The sequence below is a fragment of the Protopterus annectens genome, chromosome 5.part0 (genome assembly GCF_019279795.1).
Source record: "Protopterus annectens isolate FY-2018-M chromosome 5.part0, PAN1.0, whole genome shotgun sequence".
Taxonomy (NCBI): Eukaryota; Metazoa; Chordata; order Ceratodontiformes; family Protopteridae; genus Protopterus; species Protopterus annectens.
Window position 1 is genome coordinate 1,877,453,416 of NC_056735.1, and position 20,077 is coordinate 1,877,473,492.

General features: G+C 38.0%; 1 protein-coding gene across 1 annotated transcript in view; it reads left to right on the top strand.

Annotated features, from left to right (window-relative positions):
• The window catches only part of DGKH (diacylglycerol kinase eta), a 1,992,493-nt gene that overhangs the window by 1,584,245 nt on the left and 388,171 nt on the right, over positions 1-20,077 (top strand). Inside the window, exon 21 of the mRNA XM_044071702.1 lies at positions 18,990-19,097. Within this exon, the coding sequence (XP_043927637.1) occupies positions 18,990-19,097 (108 nt within the window). The remainder of the gene's footprint in view (positions 1-18,989; positions 19,098-20,077) is intronic.

The window sequence follows — 20,077 nt, forward strand, 5'->3', positions numbered from 1 at the left end:
TATAGTATTTGTGTTAGTTACATGTCAGGGGAGTACTACTAATGGTAGGGAGTGGGATACTGCTAATACAGTATTTGTGTTAGTTACATGTCAGGGGGTACTACTAAACTATAGTGTCGGTAGGGAGTGGGATACTGCTAATATAGTATTTGTGTTAGTTACATGTCAGGGGAGTACTACTAATGGTAGGGAGTGGGATACTGCTAATACAGTATTTGTGTTAGTTACATGTCAGGAGTACTACTAAACTATAGTGTCGGTAGGGAGTGGGATACTGCTAATATAGTATTTGTGTTAGTTACATGTCAGGGGAGTACTACTAAACTATAGTGGTAGGGAGTGGGATACTGCTAATACAGTATTTGTGTTAGTTACATGTCAGGGGACTACTAAACTATAGTGTCGGTAGGTGGGATACTGCTAATATAGTATTTGTGTTAGTTACATGTCAGGAGTACTACTAACGGAGTGGGATACTGCTAATACAGTATTTGTGTTAGTTACATGTCAGGGAGTACTACTAAACTATAGTGTTGGTATGGAGTGGGATACTGCTAATATAGTATTTGTGTTAGTTACATGTCAGGGGAGTACTACTAATCTATAGTGTCGGTATGGAGTGGGATACTGCTAATATAGTATTTGTGTTAGTTACATGTCAGGGGAGTACTACTAAACTATAGTGTCGGTAGGGAGTGGGATACTGCTAATATAGTATTTGTGTTAGTTACATGTCAGGGGAGTACTACTAATGGTAGGGAGTGGGATACTGCTAATACAGTATTTGTGTTAGTTACATGTCAGGGGAGTACTACTAAACTATAGTGTCAGTAGGGAGTGGGATACTGCTAATGTAGTATTTGTGTTAGTTACATGTCAGGGGAGTACTACTAAACTATAGTGTCGGTAGGGAGTGGGATACTGCTAATATAGTATTTGTGTTCAGGGGTGTAGCTAGGATTTTCAAATTTGTACTGACAGCTCTCAAACTGCTACCCCCCTCCCCAGCCAAGCTACGGCCATTCTCGTAATTCACGGTTCGCTCTTTTAGTGTTGATGAAGAGGCATTCGCTGTAATGCCTCTTCAGTAATATAATATAAATTCACTCAAACTCGGTTCCTTGAATTGAAAATGAACCTGAAAATCAGTTCTTTGAAAAATGCAGCATGGTAGTTGGGGTAGAGACTTTATGCTTTTGTTTTCTGTAACTAAGGTACAGGTTTTGAGCTAAATAACTAACAACCTTCTACCACTAACTAGGATGTTTCATTCACACACACACCCCTACCTACCTCTTAGTAGAAGAAATATGGACAAAGCCTAAAATAAACAGGGACAGATATTAAATAATGTTCTCGTGAACTTAGAAAGTTGCTAGAATAACAGGATTTGTGCTAGTATGAATTTTTCTAAAGGACATGAAGTCTGAAGCTCAAATGTCTGTCATCATTTAGCAACTTCAGCCTTCAATGATTTTCTAGAAAATCACAAAATTTATGAGGAACAGACAAAAAATATGGGGCAAAAATCTGGACATTCTGCAAAATGTGGACAGTTGAGAGGTATGCTACCTACCACACACACACACACACACACACACACACACACACACACACACACACAACACCTCTCAACCTCTTACAGCAACAAACTCATAAATAAAACTGAGGCAAAGGCCCAAAAATAAGGACATTTTTTTTAAATTTTGCTCTTATAAACTTAGAAACATAATAGAATAGTAGTAGGTCTTGCATCAGTACGAATTTTCTGAAAGGTATGAAATCTGAAACTGAAATGTCTGCATTATTTTCTAACTTCAGTCTTTAACAATTTGCCACTAATTTGCCAGAAAACTGCAATTTTATGAAAAACGGACCAAAAATGTGATGCAAAAATATAAAATTGCCAGACAATACAGCTGGGAACCTGTCAAAGGAGGGACACCATTTTAATATGAGCACAGTGAACTTTGAGCAGCTGACAAAATTAGAGAATCTACATGCATTTCTGAAATAAAAGTAATGTATAACTCTGATCATTACAGTTATTTATAAAAGTAAAGTAAACCCTCTATGTTTTCTTCCAAAATTGCTATTTTGTGGAGGGATCATTAGGGGAAGAGCAACATTTTGTGCCAAAATCAGGGACAGTTGAGGTTTGGCTATGCCTAATTCTATAAAGCAATTTATTTTTTTGCATGTACCTCTCAACCTGTTAATGCAATAAATCTGGACAAGGCCAAATATATTGAGGGAACATATAAACAGTACTAAAAATTGCTCTTGTATAAACTGGGACAGTTGATAGAACAGGTCTTATTTTAGCATGCATTTTTCTGAAGGTTATAAAGTCTGAAACTAGTGTGTCATTATTTAGTGACTTAATTCCTAAATCATTTGCCAGAAAACCACAAATTGAGGAACAAACCAAAAATAAGAAGCAAAAAATCTATTCATTCTTTGAAAATCTGGACAGTTGGGAGGTATAGTTCAGCTGGGGCTGTCTAAGTTTGCCGCCCTTCCCCCTCACAAAACCATGGTCGAATGGAGCCTCCCCCTGCAGCCATTCCAATGATCCATTACTTTGCTATTTCACAACATTTACCATAAACACTAATGTGCATACTGATTTACTTCTATGATGATTTGAACTTCATTTGAAAGTTTTATTTTGCATTTTACAGCACAAACACTAAGACATCTGCTAAACAAACTTGGCATTAAAACTTCTCTGCCCTTGAAACTCACATTCATTGAAACAACATTAAAACCCACATTCAAAGAAAGATACATTTTACCCGTGGCAGATAAAAATTAATTCTGGGCTGCTTTTAAATCATAGGGCCCTTGCATATGAAACATACATGTGCTCTTTGATACACCTTCCTATTGCTTTGAACATTTTTCCAGTAAACAATGAAACAAAACTGCCCAATTCAGAACATTTCCATCATAAAAGTCTAGTCAAACTTTCAGTCCACCATTATCAGTAAATAATATGCACAATCTCTGAAGTAGTAAAAAAAGTCATCTAAATAATTCCATGTTAAATAAATCTAACTAATGAAGAGGTTGCTGCTAGCAATCACCTTTATATTTCATGACTTCATCGAAAAATAAAGTGTCTGATGCCCCTGAGGAATAAATTGCCTAAATTACATTAATAATAAGCTAGTAATATTGCAATAGGAAATGGATGGCAAACTGATAACAGGATCATAGTTAGTGTCTTAACTTTCAGTACAGCAGCATTCACTCTTTACGGGGAATAGAACTAACAACCTTCTGCATTAAAAGCAAGTACACAACATTTTGTGCTACTAGCAATGTGGGAGCTGACTTAGCATAATCAGCACTAAACTTCTCTTCCCCTGCAGCTCTCAGCTCCTTGTAAAATCTACGCAATACTCAACTACATCTCAACTTCAGCACAAGAAGTCTGGAAAAAGCCAAATTTATTTGGGTCAAAGGGCAAAAACAGGAACACATTAAACATTGCTTGTATAATCTTCGAAAGCTGCTAGAATAAAATGCTGTGTTACCATCATACATTTTACTGCCAAGGTCACTGTGCAAAATAGTCAGAACAACATACCACTATGCCAAATCACCTGCTTTGTGAAAGAGAGGAAGACTGAAACTTAAATGGCTATCATTTAATGAATTCAGTTGTCACCATAACTGTCAACCTCTTAGCACAAAACACCTGGACAAACCCAGTAATGAGGGAATACAGCCCTCAAACATATTCAGTGAATTCAGTTCTTGCCATAGCTGTCAACCTTAGCACAAAAAACCTGGACAAAGCCAATAACGGTATTACAGTCCCAAAAATAAGGACAAATTTCAAATAGTCATAAACTTAAAAAAATTGCTATAAAAAAGGTTGTGTTAGTATATATTTATTGCTAGAATAAAAAGTTGTTTTACTATGTCACAAACACAGGGATAAGATGCAGACTCCACACAGAAGGCACCCTAGCCAAGAATCAAACCAGAAAACCTATAGCTGTGAGGCAACAATACTGCCACTGCACCATCAAATATGTAAGGAAGTAAATATTCAGAAACCTGAAGTCTGAAATTTAAATGCTTGTCAATTTGTTAATCAGGACAGTCTGACTTGGAACAAAAAAAAAAAACAATTCTCAGCAGAGGCCCAGGAAAAAATAATGCAGACGTGTCTTTGTAACATGGGAGGACACAAAAGCAAACCCACACAAACACAGGGAGAAGATACAGACCCCCCCACAAAGAAGGCACCCCAGCCAAGAACCAAACCCAAGAACCTACAGCTGTGAGACATCAATGCTACATTGCTACCACTGCACCATCAAATTTCAAGCATTGCAATATTTAAAAACCACAGATACGATACAGATATTGATCAGATCAAATATGAGGCAAAAATCTGCAATTTTTTTACAAATGGTGGTGGGTAGGGAATTCAGGTCTTTAACACCTGCATACAAGGTACAGGGTTCAAGCCTGAGGTATTCCCTACCACACCACCGTGAGTAATCACCAGTACATCCCACCTGGGGCATTTACACACACACAGTATATTTACAGCTTTGCATGCATCTTCATTTTACATGGAGAGAAAGGTTAAAGGCCATTCTGTAAACAAAACTGCCGTCTTGAGGGTTCAACTCTCAAGATTCTTCCCTAACATGCTTACTCAATTCCATCAGTCAGAAGACAGCATCCAGTCACCAAATGTGGCCTGCCAGGGAAAGTCCTGGTATGTGCTAGAGAGACAATGTGCAGGGAAGTTGGTGCTGAAAAAAAATCAAGACTTTTTGTAGTTTCTTTTAAAAATCAAGTCAGTAAAACCAGAGAGTATTCTGTTCTGTCATTTACTTTCAGTCTTACAAATTGTTTTATATTGTATTATTTAATGTAATGTATACTAATTTGATGGGTCTGCATTTACTGCAAGCCTGTTTTGACCTACAAACACACAGATAAAACAAGATTTTGACAGAAGACCAGTGGTCAGTCAAGTCTGTCTCAGGGTTACAGCTACCTGCTGCCTCTACCCTAGATTTGCCTTGGCCTTTTCTTGTTCTGTCTCAAGCAGTTCTGAATGACTCCATTGATGAAACTAATATCTGCTTCTGAATTAATTCCAGATGCCTATCACTGTCACCATAATGTGCTGTTTACCGAAAGTTACCTTGATTTATCTCTCATCTAGCCACCATTACTATCCTCTTCCCAGGTCCTTCTTTTTTGACTCCTCCCATACCACTTGTTCCCAAGTAAGACATTCATATCGTACTCTCATCCTGTTCTTTTCTCTCTTTTAATGACACACACACACACACACACACACACACACACACACACACACACTCTCTCTCTCTTTATATTACTCACCTCGGCTGCAAGACCCTTCTAAATAAAGTCCATAATGCTTCGACCAACATAATGCTTGAATGAATCCTCCCGCTCGTGTAAGTCCATAATGCTTGAATGAATCCTCCCGCTCGTGAATGAATCCTCCCGCTCGTGTAAGTCCATAATGCTTGAATGAATCCTCCCGCTTGAAAACGCATTTGAAACGGCCGGAAATACATGCGCAGTCCATTCCGACTGGCTGCCCTGATGAGCTGACATCATCATGCAGTAAAGTGCGAAAAAAAAAATTTAAAAAAAGCTACCCCCCTTCTAAATAAGTTGTACTGAAATCAGTACAGTGGATACTGCCTAATATAGTGTTTGTGTTAGTTACATGTCAGGGGAGTACTACTAACGGTAGGGAGTGGGATACTGCTAATACAGTATTTGTGTTAGTTACATGTCAGGGGAGTACTATTAAACTATAGTGTCGGTAGGGAGTAGGATACTGCTAATACAGTATTTGTGTTAGTTACATGTCAGGGGAGTACTACTAACTGTAGGGAGTGGGATACTGCTAATACAGTATTTGTGTTAGTTACATGTCAGGGGAGTACTATTAAACTATAGTGTCGGTAGGGAGTGGGATACTGCTAATACAGTATTTGTGTTAGTTACATGTCAGGGGAGTACTACTAACGGTAGGGAGTGGGATACTGCTAATACAGTATTTGTGTTAGTTACATGTCAGGGGAGTACTATTAAACTATAGTGTCGGTAGGGAGTGGGATACTGCTAATACAGTATTTGTGTTAGTTACATGTCAGGGGAGTACTACTAATGGTAGGGAGTGGGATACTGCTAATACAGTATTTGTGTTAGTTACATGTCAGGGGAGTACTACTAACGGTAGGGAGTGGGATACTGCTAATACAGTATTTGTGTTAGTTACATGTCAGGGGAGTACTACTAACGATAGGGAGTGGGATACTGCTAATACAGTATTTGTGTTAGTTACATGTCAGGGGAGTACTATTAAACTATAGTGTCGCTAGGAAGTGGGATACTGCTAATGTAGTATTTGTGTTAGTTACATGTCAGGGGGGTACTACTAACGGTAGGGAGTGGGATACTGCTAATACAGTATTTGTGTTAGTTACATGTCAGGGGAGTACTACTAACGGTAGGGAGTGGGATACTGCTAATATAGTATTTGTGTTAGTTACATGTCAGGGGGTACTACTAAACTATAGTGTCGGTAGGGAGTGGGATACTGCTAATATAGTATTTGTGTTAGTTACATGTCAGGGGAGTACTACTAAACTATAGTGTCGGTAGGGAGTGGGATACTGCTAATATAGTATTTGTGTTAGTTACATGTCAGGGGAGTACTACTAAACTATAGTGTTGGTAGGGAGTGGGATACTGCTAATATAGTATTTGTGTTAGTTACATGTCAGGGGAGTACTACTAAACTATAGTGTCGGTAGGGAGTGGGATACTGCTAATACAGTATTTGTGTTAGTTACATGTCAGGGGAGTACTACTAAACTATAGTGTCGGTAGGGAGTGGGATACTGCTAATACAGTATTTGTGTTAGTTACATGTCAGGGGAGTACTACTAAACTATAGTGTCGGTAGGGAATGGGATACTGCTAATATAGTATTTGTGTTAGTTACATGTCAGGGGAGTACTACTAAACTATAGTGTCAGCAGGGAGTGGGATACTGCTAATATAGTATTTGTGTTAGTTACATGTCAGGGGAGTACTACTAAACTATAGTGTCGGTAGGGAGTGGGATACTGCTAATGTAGTATTTGTGTGCATTTGTGTTAGGGATAAGAGTACTTTTAACCTGTTGAATTTCTAATGCATCAGCTTCATGCAGCTAACTTGCTTTGAGTAATTCAGCAAAGCATGCAGTTTTCTATAAAGTATGTGTTGCATTGCAAATGACAAATCCTTGCACAAGCGACACACATTACCAGTTCCTACAATCCAAACACATTTTTCATATAAGCAGCATGTATTCCAATATCTCACAACCAAAAGATTGTTTTGTACCTTGGCTCAAAGAAAGTGGTTCCACAAACAGAAAACATGACTAAGCCAAATGAAAAACCTTCTACATGTTTTTTAGATATATATCTGTATCTTTATGTGTACTATATATGCTTGACAGGAAAATGGTCTACCTATTTCTGTATGTTAATTAATTCCATTTCAAAGTTATTGACAGCGTGTAAAACAAAGAGGCAGTCTTGTGCCTGCTGCTTGACTCCTGTTACTGCTCATTTCTGATTTTCATATGCTTGTATTCTAGTGGGTTTTTTTTGTTGTTGATGTTTTCTCATCGCAATGTAGTTCTGCAGTTTGGAGCATGACGAAAGCATGCATATTCATATACTTGCACATATATGTATTTATAAACATGTATACATTTATATATACATATGTAGGCTGCCCCTTGTCTCCTCAAATTTTAATTCCCAAAAATCATCTTCTCAGTGTGATTAGACCAAAAACAAAGATTGCTTAAGATCGTGTTGCCCTCTCTTGGAGAGTTACTCCTTTCCTCAGTGTTTTGTGAATGTGGAGCTGGAGTATAAAATGAACAATTTATATAATGTCAGAGTGAATTATGATTGTTAAGCATGAACAATGTGTTATTCTATATGACAGAAATGTTACTATGTTTTGTTTTCTTTTATATTAATGCATGTGTACCCATGTTATTGTAGTAGTTGTGACCCGGGCCTCCTCTGAAAACTGGCTTTGTTCCAAGTTGGACTTTCCTGGTTAACAAATGTTAAATAAATAATAAAAAAGAAATAAATAAAAATAATAAAAATGTTCATTAAAAAAAATACCTTAAAAAGATGTCTTCGGGGACTTACCTCACTGTATGTATGTACAGATGGTCAACTTCGCTGTGCTGAAAGTTTGCATAACCAAAACTTAAACAATTGTGACGATAAGACCAAAATTGCACAAGACAGAACCTTTACTATTCCAAAATTCAAAACAACGAAACACTACCTGCTGCATTTCAGCACAAAAAATCTAACTTGTTTTATGCTTTTGCAAGAAGGCAAACTCTACAAACAGCCCCTGCAGATTATATATACCAACTCCAAGATCATGTTAAAGTGCTGAAAGGGTAAATTTCCCGATCCTCACTGTACCATGATCTGCATTCAGAGGCTCGGAGTGTTGTGTGAGTGATAATTCGTTTTGAATTTTGGAACTGTGAGGGTTCGGTCTTCTCATCTTGATCATTTAAGTTTCAGTTATGTGAACTTTCAATACAGTGAAGTATACCTGTACAGAGAAGGAGGAGAGAGAGAGAGATGTACTGCATATAGAAATATATGTGCATACAGAGAGGGAGGAGAGAGAGAGATATGTACTGCATATAGAAATATATGTACATACAGAGAGAAATTTAATTCTGGTCACTGACCTGATCAAGCTATTGTAACTCATCAAAGCTTTCTGTCCTCCCGCTTTTTGATGTCAGTTAAATTGTCTTGTTTTGAGTTCACCCCTGAAAAGTCTACAGTCTTCATTAAATGTTGCCCTGTAACTTTCTTATAATTTGGTGGTATTTTACATATCTTGGGCATGTTTCAGTACTGTGACGTGGCTAGTGAACATTACTGCCAGTTGTATTAACCATGATCCTCCTACCATTTCCCTGCAGTCACTAAGTGTGGAACACGCATTAGTGCTGGTTTCTTCTACCCCACTGTGTTTAATTTTCACATATACTAAATGACGCACATCCTATTTATGGGGGAGAGTTTTCAATTCTTAGTACATTGTTCATCTTTGTTCCTGGTCTTATCATGTTGCTTCCCAGGGGAGGGGCTGGAGGACTGACATAAAATGTTACAGCCCCCCACCATCATTACCAGTAGACCTCTGGCATAATGAGACCTTAATGGAGTCTTGGCCCTTCCACAAGAGTAATGAAAAAGGTAGAATGACCCAAGCCAAGGTGAATTCTAACCATTATGCCTAGGGGTAGAATTGAAACTTTTCTTGTGTCCATTTTGCCCCACATGTTTCCTGATTATAAAGTCTGCTCAAATTGGACATGTGCCCATTCACTCCCTTGTGATGGGGTCATCCCCATAACCACAAGGGTGAGAGCCGTCCTTGGAGAACATCATTTAGACAGCCATGAAGGTTGCTTGTGACCTCACATTTCTTTCTATCCTAATCCATCATCTGGTTTTGGTTGGTCGGGGGTACACACAGTGTACATCACTGTGGGGGTAATGTTCTTTCCCTATACAACTGCATGCTCTAGTGCACCTCATACTTTGACTTGATGGCACTACACATCTGCAACAACCCCCCCCCCCCCAGCTGCATATTTAGTAGTTTTCACTAAAGGCTTTTAGGTGCATGTGGCTCATTCTGCCCCTCCACCAGGATGGACTTGCCCATCCTCCTTGCCAGGTCCATGAAGCACCTGAGCTACTGGTTGACCTCAGGTTGCCTGGGCCGCAGTCAGAGCTTTAACAGGTTTTTGCCACTGAACCTATCTGGTATTTTACATTAGTTAAAATAACAGTCTCACAGATTACACACCACGTTGCTCTTACTATGGTTTACATTATTCTGATATTGTTATCATGCTTAAGGAAGTGATACGACATTCTGATGTAAGAATGAGATGGGTACTCACTATACTCCACATACAGAATACAGATGACTGTCCTATAACTTGATCACTTGCAGTACAACTTCGTACCTTTGTTTTATTTTTGTTAAAATTCCCATAATGATTTTCCTTTTTTTACTGTATTGAGAACGTCTGATGATTTTATTTATTTTTATTTGAAGGTTGTTAACTGGGTAAATGGACTGTTCTGAGGACCCTTTTCAGCCATGTCCCAGGCCAAGGTGGTCAAAATAAGATATTTGTATCAAAAACATAACAATAAATTATAAAATGCTTTGAAGTAATAGGGTAATGCAAAAAGCAGACTTTACAAAATACATTAACTACAGGACAAAAGTTTTAAGTCTAAAACTTAATATTTAGTGCAAAACCTATATGCTAATAAAAGTCCAAGTATGATGCAGAGGGATACAATCAGGAGAGTTCATTTGTGGTACTATATGTATGAGATAAGCACACCATAACATGGATAAGTGTGAAGATAATTATAATACAACTACAAGCATAATCAACAACTCGCTTTATGTAAAGTACTTTTCAAAGTTGTGTTACTCCTCACCTCTTATAAGGAAAAGCTGGACAGCATGGGGAACAAGTGGGTGAGAGAGTTCTAAGATTTTAAGATGAGGGGCAGGCATACACAAGAGTAATGAAAAAGGTAGAATAAAGTATATAGACCGGGAGAGGGGGGTAGCTCAGGGGGATAAAAAATATATTAACCAGTATCTCTGAAGAAAGTACATATGTTTTGCTCAAGCAAGTGGGAATGAATGGTATCCTCACTGGCAAATGAGGATTGTTGTATCCATTGCGTGTTTTCTCTTTACACCTATTCTGTGAGCCAATGGCATCTGCGTACTTTCTTCTTTCCATCGCTGCACATACTTATGGTGTATTCCATGTTATCATAAAACCTGTCATAGTGGGAGCTAGTAAATTATACATATACCATAGTGACCTCTTTGAAGCTGGGGTTAAAGAACAGCTGACACAAAACAGCTGCAAAAACATGACTTTTTGATATTCATTTTGCATTCATTTGAAGTATAAATATCACGGCTTACGAACACTTACTGCCAAATATGAATCAGCCTCTTACTCGTCAGTGTAACATGTAAATTGTAGTGTCTGAACACATGCCTGCTTCAGACTGCTTCACACACAGTGTTAGTTGTTTTCATTTTCTCATGCTGCCAGACACTGTGGGGAGAACATCATACTTAGCTGCTTTTGTTGTTGTTGTTGTCTTTCGGCTTTTCCCGGTTAGGGGTCGCCACAGCGGAACTCCGGTCCGCTAATGATTGGCAGTAGATTTTCACGAACGCCGAGGTGCCAGCTCGACCTTCAACGAAGCCACGCCCATTTACACATGTCTTTCGAATGCCCACCCAACCACGGGGAGGACATGCAGACTCCACACAGAAGTCTGCATGTCCTCCCCGCGGTTGTGCGGGGGTTCGAAAGACATGCGTAAACGGGCGTGCCTTGGTTGAACGTTGAGCTGCTTTTGTAATTAATTTATTTCACTTGTTGAAAAAGTATGGTTCCCAGGATAAGCAGCAGAAATTATAAGTAATGTGTGGCACATAAACTGATTTATTTTGTGTACCTCCCATGATGATACAATGTTCTCCAGCAGATGTACAAAATAAAATGTAATTAGGTCAAGTGGAATTTCATACATATACCGTAAGGTGACCCATGCTGGGTAAGGCCTTCCTCCTTTGGGGTTTATGTAACGATTCCCATTCTTTTTTCAGGACATAATAAACCCATACAAATTCATTCTTGTCCTTTGCATTGCAGTCCATTAGTGGCTAACCTATATAGATAGTCCCAGTTCATCCACCACTCCTAACAGATGGGTAGCATGTCTGTAAAAACGTAGATAACTAAACAGTATGCTATAGATGGTTGTAGCATACTCACCTTCTGACTCATTCAGTGATAGTGTTAGTGACCAAGCAAAAATAAAGTCACTTTTTAACCATGGAGCGCCTATAATGGTGCAGCTGTATAAAAAAACTTGGCTTCTGCCTTTGACTGTGTTCTCTGTAAGACATGTGATATATACTGATACTTTAGTTCACTGTATATCTTAAGCTGTAAAACAACAACATACTAATGCCTCAAAAGTGCAACTTAACAAGCCAAAGTTAAATTAATGGAATCATTTCAGTAGAAAAGGTAATTGTTAAGAAAGGAATAGAATTTATATAATGTCTGTACCTGAACGATGTTAGGGAAAAATAGTTTGCAGTCCAATAGCTGACAAACGTAATGATCATCTTCATCCTGCTTCCATGGAAAAATACAGTTTTAACATGCATGTGAACTAAACTGTGTGTAAATCAGAGTTTGGCAAAGCTCTTTACACTAAACATTGCAAGCAGCTTTGGTTGAACCTTTGAAGTTCACAGGTTTGTAAGCTGTTTTATCTGTCTTTCGCAATAAACATCTCTTAAAAATGTCTCTCTCTCAAGTGTCCTGCACTTTCTTGAATATTCCTTCTACGTTTGTAGCATTGTTTGACATCCTGCTATGCCTTTAACTGATTAATAAGTTCCCCTCACCACAAAAACATCTTTAATGTTAAAGTGCAAATTATGCTAATATTGCCTGTCTCTTAGCCTTCACCATCTCTAGCTATATAAATGGTTACCTAATGATAAATAATTAATTCTCTGTTTGGAACAGGTTAATCATGAAGCATGTTGGGGGGGGGTGCAGTTTTGTTGTGGCTAGAGCCTTAGAATACTTTCTCAGCCCCTTGTTTCAGCTTGACTAGAGTACTGTTTGTGCCTCCCAGCAAACTCTTTGTACGTATGCTCTGCATTTTAAATACTTGCAAGCTGTGAGTTTTTGAACCATAACTTCAAAGTACTTGCTGTTTTAGGTGTTAGGTACATGATCATCAAAGAGGCTGTACGCCAGACCAGTTTGTCTGTTTTAGAAAATAATTGAACCATTCATTGTGGCTCTAATGAAGACATAATTCTGAGGTAGAGATTGTAGAATGCCGTATTCTTTTTAATTGTGTATGATATTATGCCACAGTGTCACCTGCCATAAATCTTAATGCCCCTTCAGTGGGCATCTTTCCTAGAACTTTACCTATTGGTGGATGACTGCAGCAAAACCGATTATCAGTGGCCTTATGAAAACTGTATGGGTTTGATTTGCAAAGATCTTATTTGTAGAGGTGTACAGTGTGATGAGTTTTGGTTGTGACTTCTGTAATAAAATGTTTGCAGTGGTGACCTAGTAATATCAGTGGGGCTGTTGATCTTAAACACAAGCTGTAGTAAAATAAAATCCTCAGGCCACCGGTACAGTGCTTGACTTTGCAAGGATGCTTATTGAAGTCTGTATTTGCTAACCTCCTGAGTGGCATAAAAGGCTGCAGGTTTCTGTTGGCTGCTAATACCGACATGTAATTATATCTGCTTTCTGGTAGACCGAGAACATCGCATAGAGAATCTAGGCCATCGGCTGCATGAATGTGCTGCCCTGATTCTATAAATAAATATTCTTTGTTCAGTGTGTTCTGTTATGAAAAGACCTCAACAGTGAAATGCTGTCCCACAAAGCCAGCTGTAAAAGGCTGTCTTATGCTATCAAATTTCTCATTGTACACAGCAGAGAACATCTGAGAACAGTTGATCTTTATTTTTAGCTTTTTAATATATGGTTCAGTAATTCTGAAAATCTGATCCAGTTTTAATGAAAGTGCTGAGTTAAAAATGAGAAATGAGTCATTTCACACTTACATGCACAGGTCGCATGTCTGCAGATTTAATGTTTATTATTTATTCATGTGTTTGTTTATTTATTATTCATTTGTTTGTTTATTTAACTGGGAAGATGGACTTCCCTCAAGGCCCTATTCAACCACAGCCTGGGTACTCAGTAAAACAGTACAAGGAAAATGTATGGAAGGAAATGAAACAGAATTAATAGCAACAGATAAGATGCTGACATATGATACATTAGATATTCTTAAAATAGATTGCATAAAAAACTTTCATACATGTTTATAAGAAATTCTGTCTACATAGATGTTAAATCTTTGGCCTTTTATCTCATAATTACAAAAAAAAAATGACAACGTAGGAGATTCCTATTCTTTTTAATGGGCTGTCCAGTATCCCTAAATTAATTGCATTTATTCCCTATTAGAAGAAAGCATGTGAACTTAATTTAGAAGGACTGAGTGCTTGCTGCGGTCTTACTTCCACTGAAAGATCAGTCAAGCAGGGATGTCCAGTTTTGCTAGATGCTTTCTGAAATAGTTGTACTTTTGGGAGTTAAAGCTTTGTCAGTGGCTGTTTTAAGGTTGCAGAAGGTGTTACATTCCTGCAGCTGGCAAAGCAGAGAATCTTCTTCAGTATTCCTGACTATAACATTTTTTAATTGTTAAACATATTCCATGTAGCAACAATGTTTTTTTTGCAATGTTTGTAAGATATATGATAAATATGTTAAGCACGCATAACACATACATCAGCTACACGCACATCAGTAACATCCTGACTTGCACACTTAACTGTACAACAAGGACAGTCTGCATTAGTAGTAGTTGCCACCACTATTAAAAGATAGATGATCACTCGACTCCACAGTAGGGCAGATTATATGTGAATGTCATCCTCTTATTCACTAATACAAGCATAATCTCTGAATCTGTCTGATAATCTTGTAAAACCAGAAGCCCCGTAATATGCTTCCCTTCTTCTCAGCTTAAAACAGATATTTGCTAAGTTTTAGCAGTAGTTTAGGTTTTGGGCGTATTGCACTACACAACTGCTAAAGCATATACTCTTATCTCAGCTTAGAATGAACATTAGCTAGGTTATTACAGCAGTTTAATGGGTAGATTGAAAGACACCTTCTGTTTATTGCTCCATGTTCAATACGAAGGATGTCTCACTTGCATCACTGAATAAAGCAACTGTGAAAACCAGAATCAACCAATTGCACTATGGAACACTTAGATTATCATTTATCCACACTGACAGTGTAAAGTTTGGCTCTACATGTAAAGTTCACGGGTGATATTTAGGGAAGTGGATCACATGAGCACAGCTCTCCATCTGTGCATCCATGATGTAAAACGATGTAGGTCATATCCAGAGTGGGGTTTTAAATCATAAGGTGCACAGTAGTGCAGATTGTGAAGATCTGCTTAAATATGGAACAGGACACATTGGATTAAAGGCACAGATGTCTGTTATTTCATCAATAATTTTACTGCTGTAATGTAAAACACATAAGTTGAGGAAATACTGCAAGGTGCGCATGTGCTCTTTTGTATATAAATACACATTATACTCTGAGGGTATGCTGTGGATGCATAGCAGACCTATACAATGTATCCTATTTTGCTGCATTTTCTATGTGCACACTAGTTTATGTGAAGTTGCACTCTACGGCGTGCCATGTAAGGGATGGCTAAATATATTGTGGCTCATTCTTTTCAGCCTAGTGTTCAACAGTGACCAAAGTCCTTCAAATCCTTGTTAAACAGCTGTGAGCTTGTTATCCATTCTTTCATACTGTAAATTATTTGCGTCTGATAAAAGCATTGTATTGAGACATCAAAAGCATATAAAATACTGCAAAGTTACATCCCTCCATATTGCAGATCATTTGCATCTGATAAGGGCATTCAGACATCACAAACATAAAATCCTGCAAACCTACATTCTGGAACTGGTCTGTAGAGCTGTGATTTCCACTTACTGGTGCTCATGCATGCCAACGGCACTGCTGTGCCAGCTGTACACTGAGCATGTGAATGGAGAGTGTGTGACTATTTTATACTGTACGTTGCATGGGAGCAGAGCTGTGGGGCATATTTACATGTACACATGGATGGAGTTGCATATTTACATGTGCACATGGGTGGAGTTACATATTTACATGTGCACATGGGTGGCGTTACGGCACCATTATGCTCCTACATTAATAGTTTTAAGGGGCAGAAATGATGAATAATATCTTATTTTGTGTGTGTGTGTGTGTGTGTGTGTGTGTGTGCGTGTGTGTGTGTGTGTGTGTGTGTGTGTGTGTGTGTGTGTGTGTGTGTGTGTGTGTGTTGGCTGAGATGATTAGGAACTTACAAGCAGCAATTAACACTGTATTAGACGTCCTCGTAACAGTACATGTTTGTGACCGAATAGTATCTATATTGTTGAAGGTAATCATGGAACACATGCTGTCTGTAAATTTATCAGTCATATTTATGCTGGGTGCTCATTTGCAGATGTCTTGTCTGCCATTTGGTAGCTTGGTGTGCAGTTGCTTTTGTGTTCTGCTACCTTAATGTATAGTCATTTGTGAATCTTGGGATTGTCTTCTTCTCAGTGGATTTCTTGGAGAACCATCCCTTCACAACTTGTACCTTGTCTTTCAATCTGAGGCCAGATAATTTGCTGATATAGTGAGCGATGGGCTTGTATTAAGTTAATAGAATGAATGTTTAACACAATGTGTACAATATGTCTATAGAGAAGAAGAATAATTTTGCAATTTGTTCTACGTTAAAAGGAAACTTGGCAAATCAGGCAAGCCTTTTCATTCAGACCAGTGATTCTTCCATGGTTTAGTAGAAGATATAATCCGTAGCTCCATTGACTTGAGAAAGCATACTATACAAATCACCATTAAAAAAAGTTTACACTTTTTTATGCAGTAGCACACAGTACCAGGCCTTAAGGCTGTTTGTTTTCTAGGTATTCTTTGCAATTGTATCTGTCACCAGACTAATGTTTTGATCAGCTTGTATATCTGGAGTCTTTTCTTAAGTACTTGGCCTGTTGCTAGCTGTCACGTTTCAGGCAAAGATGTCTTCCAAAAGTGAGTCTCATTTATTAAAACAATCCTTTATGCATATTAATTGTAAGAAACTTTTAAGATGCTTACTCTGCTTTGATTTATACATATTTCTGCTACACAGTGAATGTAATTGTTCATTGACCATGAAGCAAAAACTATGAAAGCATCTTTGGTTGTTGGTAAGGGATTCCTGCAGCATTTAGTACTAGACTAATAGTGACTTTGAAGCTTTCATGTATGCACACATCTTTCAACTTACTTTCCTTCAGTGATGACTTTAAGGGTATAGACCATTTACAACTCATATGTTATATTAATGGAGCTAAAACTTTTTCCACACAGTGGCTTACTTTGCAGTGTAGACTTTTGGAGTGGTGCACCCCTCTTGTGAAGTAATTTATAACTAAGATATTATATGCTTTTTATTCAAAAAAGACATAAACTACAATGTTACTACACTACTGTGTCAACAAAAATGTAAGCATGTTTTATATTAAAGTTAGGTACCTTGCTTTCTGATGGAAATAAGAGCCTGAGTGTGTGCATTCCCGCATGTGCCGCATGAAGATTATCATGTGAGCCCATCTTGGCAGATCTAGTTGCATGCTCCTGACCTGTACCTTGCATGCCATTAATCACTCTGTTACAGCTAGGCACCAGCACTGTAGGAGGACAGATCACCTCCATCTTCCCAGGGTAGCACACCAGTGTCAGACACTCAGTCCGTACCTCCCTCATCAACTCCTCCAGTGCCCAGGTCGTTAGTCGATCCTGCGTTACTTAGGTTACAGTTGGGAGATTGCTCCTCTTACAGTGTGGAGCCTCCAAGTCTCCAAACTCCAAGAGTTTCTTATGGTGTGTCTCATAATATGTGTACTCTTTACCTTACAAGCAAGTTTTATATTAAAAAAAAATTGCAGGGGCAAGCCCCCTGCAACCTGCCTATCCCCCATGTGAAAGACTTACCCTACATCCCCTCCATACTCTTATTATTTTCACTCCAAAGTTACTGAACCTTGAAAACAAAGCAATCACTTATACCCTCTCTAAGGTGCTCTGACCTCGGACCACCCACAGCTAAATAATGTGTGAGTATATACAGTCAAACAAAAAAAAAATGAGCAAATTCCAGTTTGAGCTAATATACCTGGGCAAGTGTGATTTAAGCACATGACCTTTTATATCTATAAGGGTTATTTCATTGTCTGCTTTCTAAAGTGCTTATTTTTATATTCTTAATCTTTAGGAATCATTGTCACTTTAGTTTGCACAGCACCCAGACTATGCTACAGTTTTCTACAAGAACAATTGTGTAACGTTTGGAAGGAGACAGAGAAAGAAAACAGCAGCATTGATGGTTTTATCTTGTAACATATTACAGCAAACACCCTGATGTTTTACTAGGTATTTTTTGTAGAAACACTGTGCATATAGGCAGTTACATTTCTGGCTATTTTGAATGTTAACTACAGAGAGAGATGCAACATGTTGTTGCATCTTTCGGCTTTTCCCGGTTAGGGGGTCACCACAGCAGAACTCCGGTCCGCTAATGATTGGCAGTAGATTTTTACGTGTTGAGTTGCCAGCCCTGACGCACAACCTTCAACTAAGGTACGCCCATTCACGCATGTCTCCACACAGAAGACGCTTTAGCTGAGAATCGAACAGGACAACGTCTTATTGTGAGGCGACAATGCTACCGCAGCAGCACCACCACAGTTCTAGAGAGAGAGATGCAACATATTTTCAATAATTGTAAAATACCTTACAAATAAAAATAAAAACAACAAAAAAATTACAGAACCTATGCCAAGTACCAATAAACTGTAGGGGATATATACAAAATGATATACTTAGCATATAAGCAAGGTAATAATGTATAACCTGAAAGCATCGTGGATTTATGTATGTGCTGTTTGTTCCACAACTAGGACTTACGCTTGGCCCCGATGAACAGTAATTCCATAGAAAAAGTATAGGCATATTGCTTGTTGAATTCGGCCAACTTTACAGTTTTAAAGATTTTGATTAAGCATTTAGATGTACTGTGTTTGGAATTGGTGCTTTATACTAGAAAAAGAAATGACTTAACTTTACACTTGATGTGTTTCAGTGTGATGGGCAATACATTCCTCTTCCCAGTCTCCAAGGGATCGCTGTTTTAAACATTCCAAGCTACGCTGGTGGGACCAATTTTTGGGGTGGAACAAAAGAAGATGATGTAAGTACTAAAAGAGCACTTAGAGTACAAAGGTGTGGTCACAAGGTAGGAATATTTATGTTATGCATATTCTGTTTACAAAGAAATTAGTTTTACTGTTCTCATACATTATGCAATTTATTTCTAGTTGAGAGAAAGAAGTCATTTTTATTTTTTACATACATTATGCATTTTTTTCTCTGTGATATGTATGCCATTGTTGTTATATGAGCTATTATTTCTGTATGTTATATGTTATTCCTGTATGATTTTGTTCACTAGGTTTTATTTCTGTTTTCTATATTCTGAGTTGATATTTCAGTTGTATATTATTGCTCTCTGTTACATTATTGTCATGTGAACCTGGTCATGGCTGAAAACTGTCCATTTGTGTTAACACCAACTCATTTACCTGGTTAACAAATAAGGTAGAAAGCTAGACAATTAGAGTGAGTGAGCAAGAGATAGAGAGAGAGAGAGAGAGAGAGAGAGATAAAACTTGAAAAACTGAACATTTTAGTACTGAAAACACAACAGAAACTGGTGTGTGCTTCCTTGGAGGTATTATTGTGTCTACTTGCTTCCTTACAGAACTGATGCTGGGGGGGTTGCTTAATTTCTCTTTTAAAACACATGCTTTTTTGACATATTTTTCTCAATGAAAACTTGCATGTACATGCAGCCTAGTTATACAATAAAGCTGCCAGTTAGTGATTAGTGAAATAAAAGCCTGGTGCACCTTCGAGTTTAATTTGCCAAACATTGCCGTCAACAATGTCTTCAACATTTATCCAAATTCTTTCCCAGTATTACACACTGACAGAACAACAGCATTATACTGTAACAATGAAAAGTACATTTCTTAATATCAGTGTTCTCGGGATCAGAGAATGACTTACAGGACTAATCTTTCTCTAAGGTTCCCATTTAAATTTCCCCCATTTGTTTCTGTCAGATATAACTGCTTAATTATTACAGAAACATCTTTAAGCAGGGACATA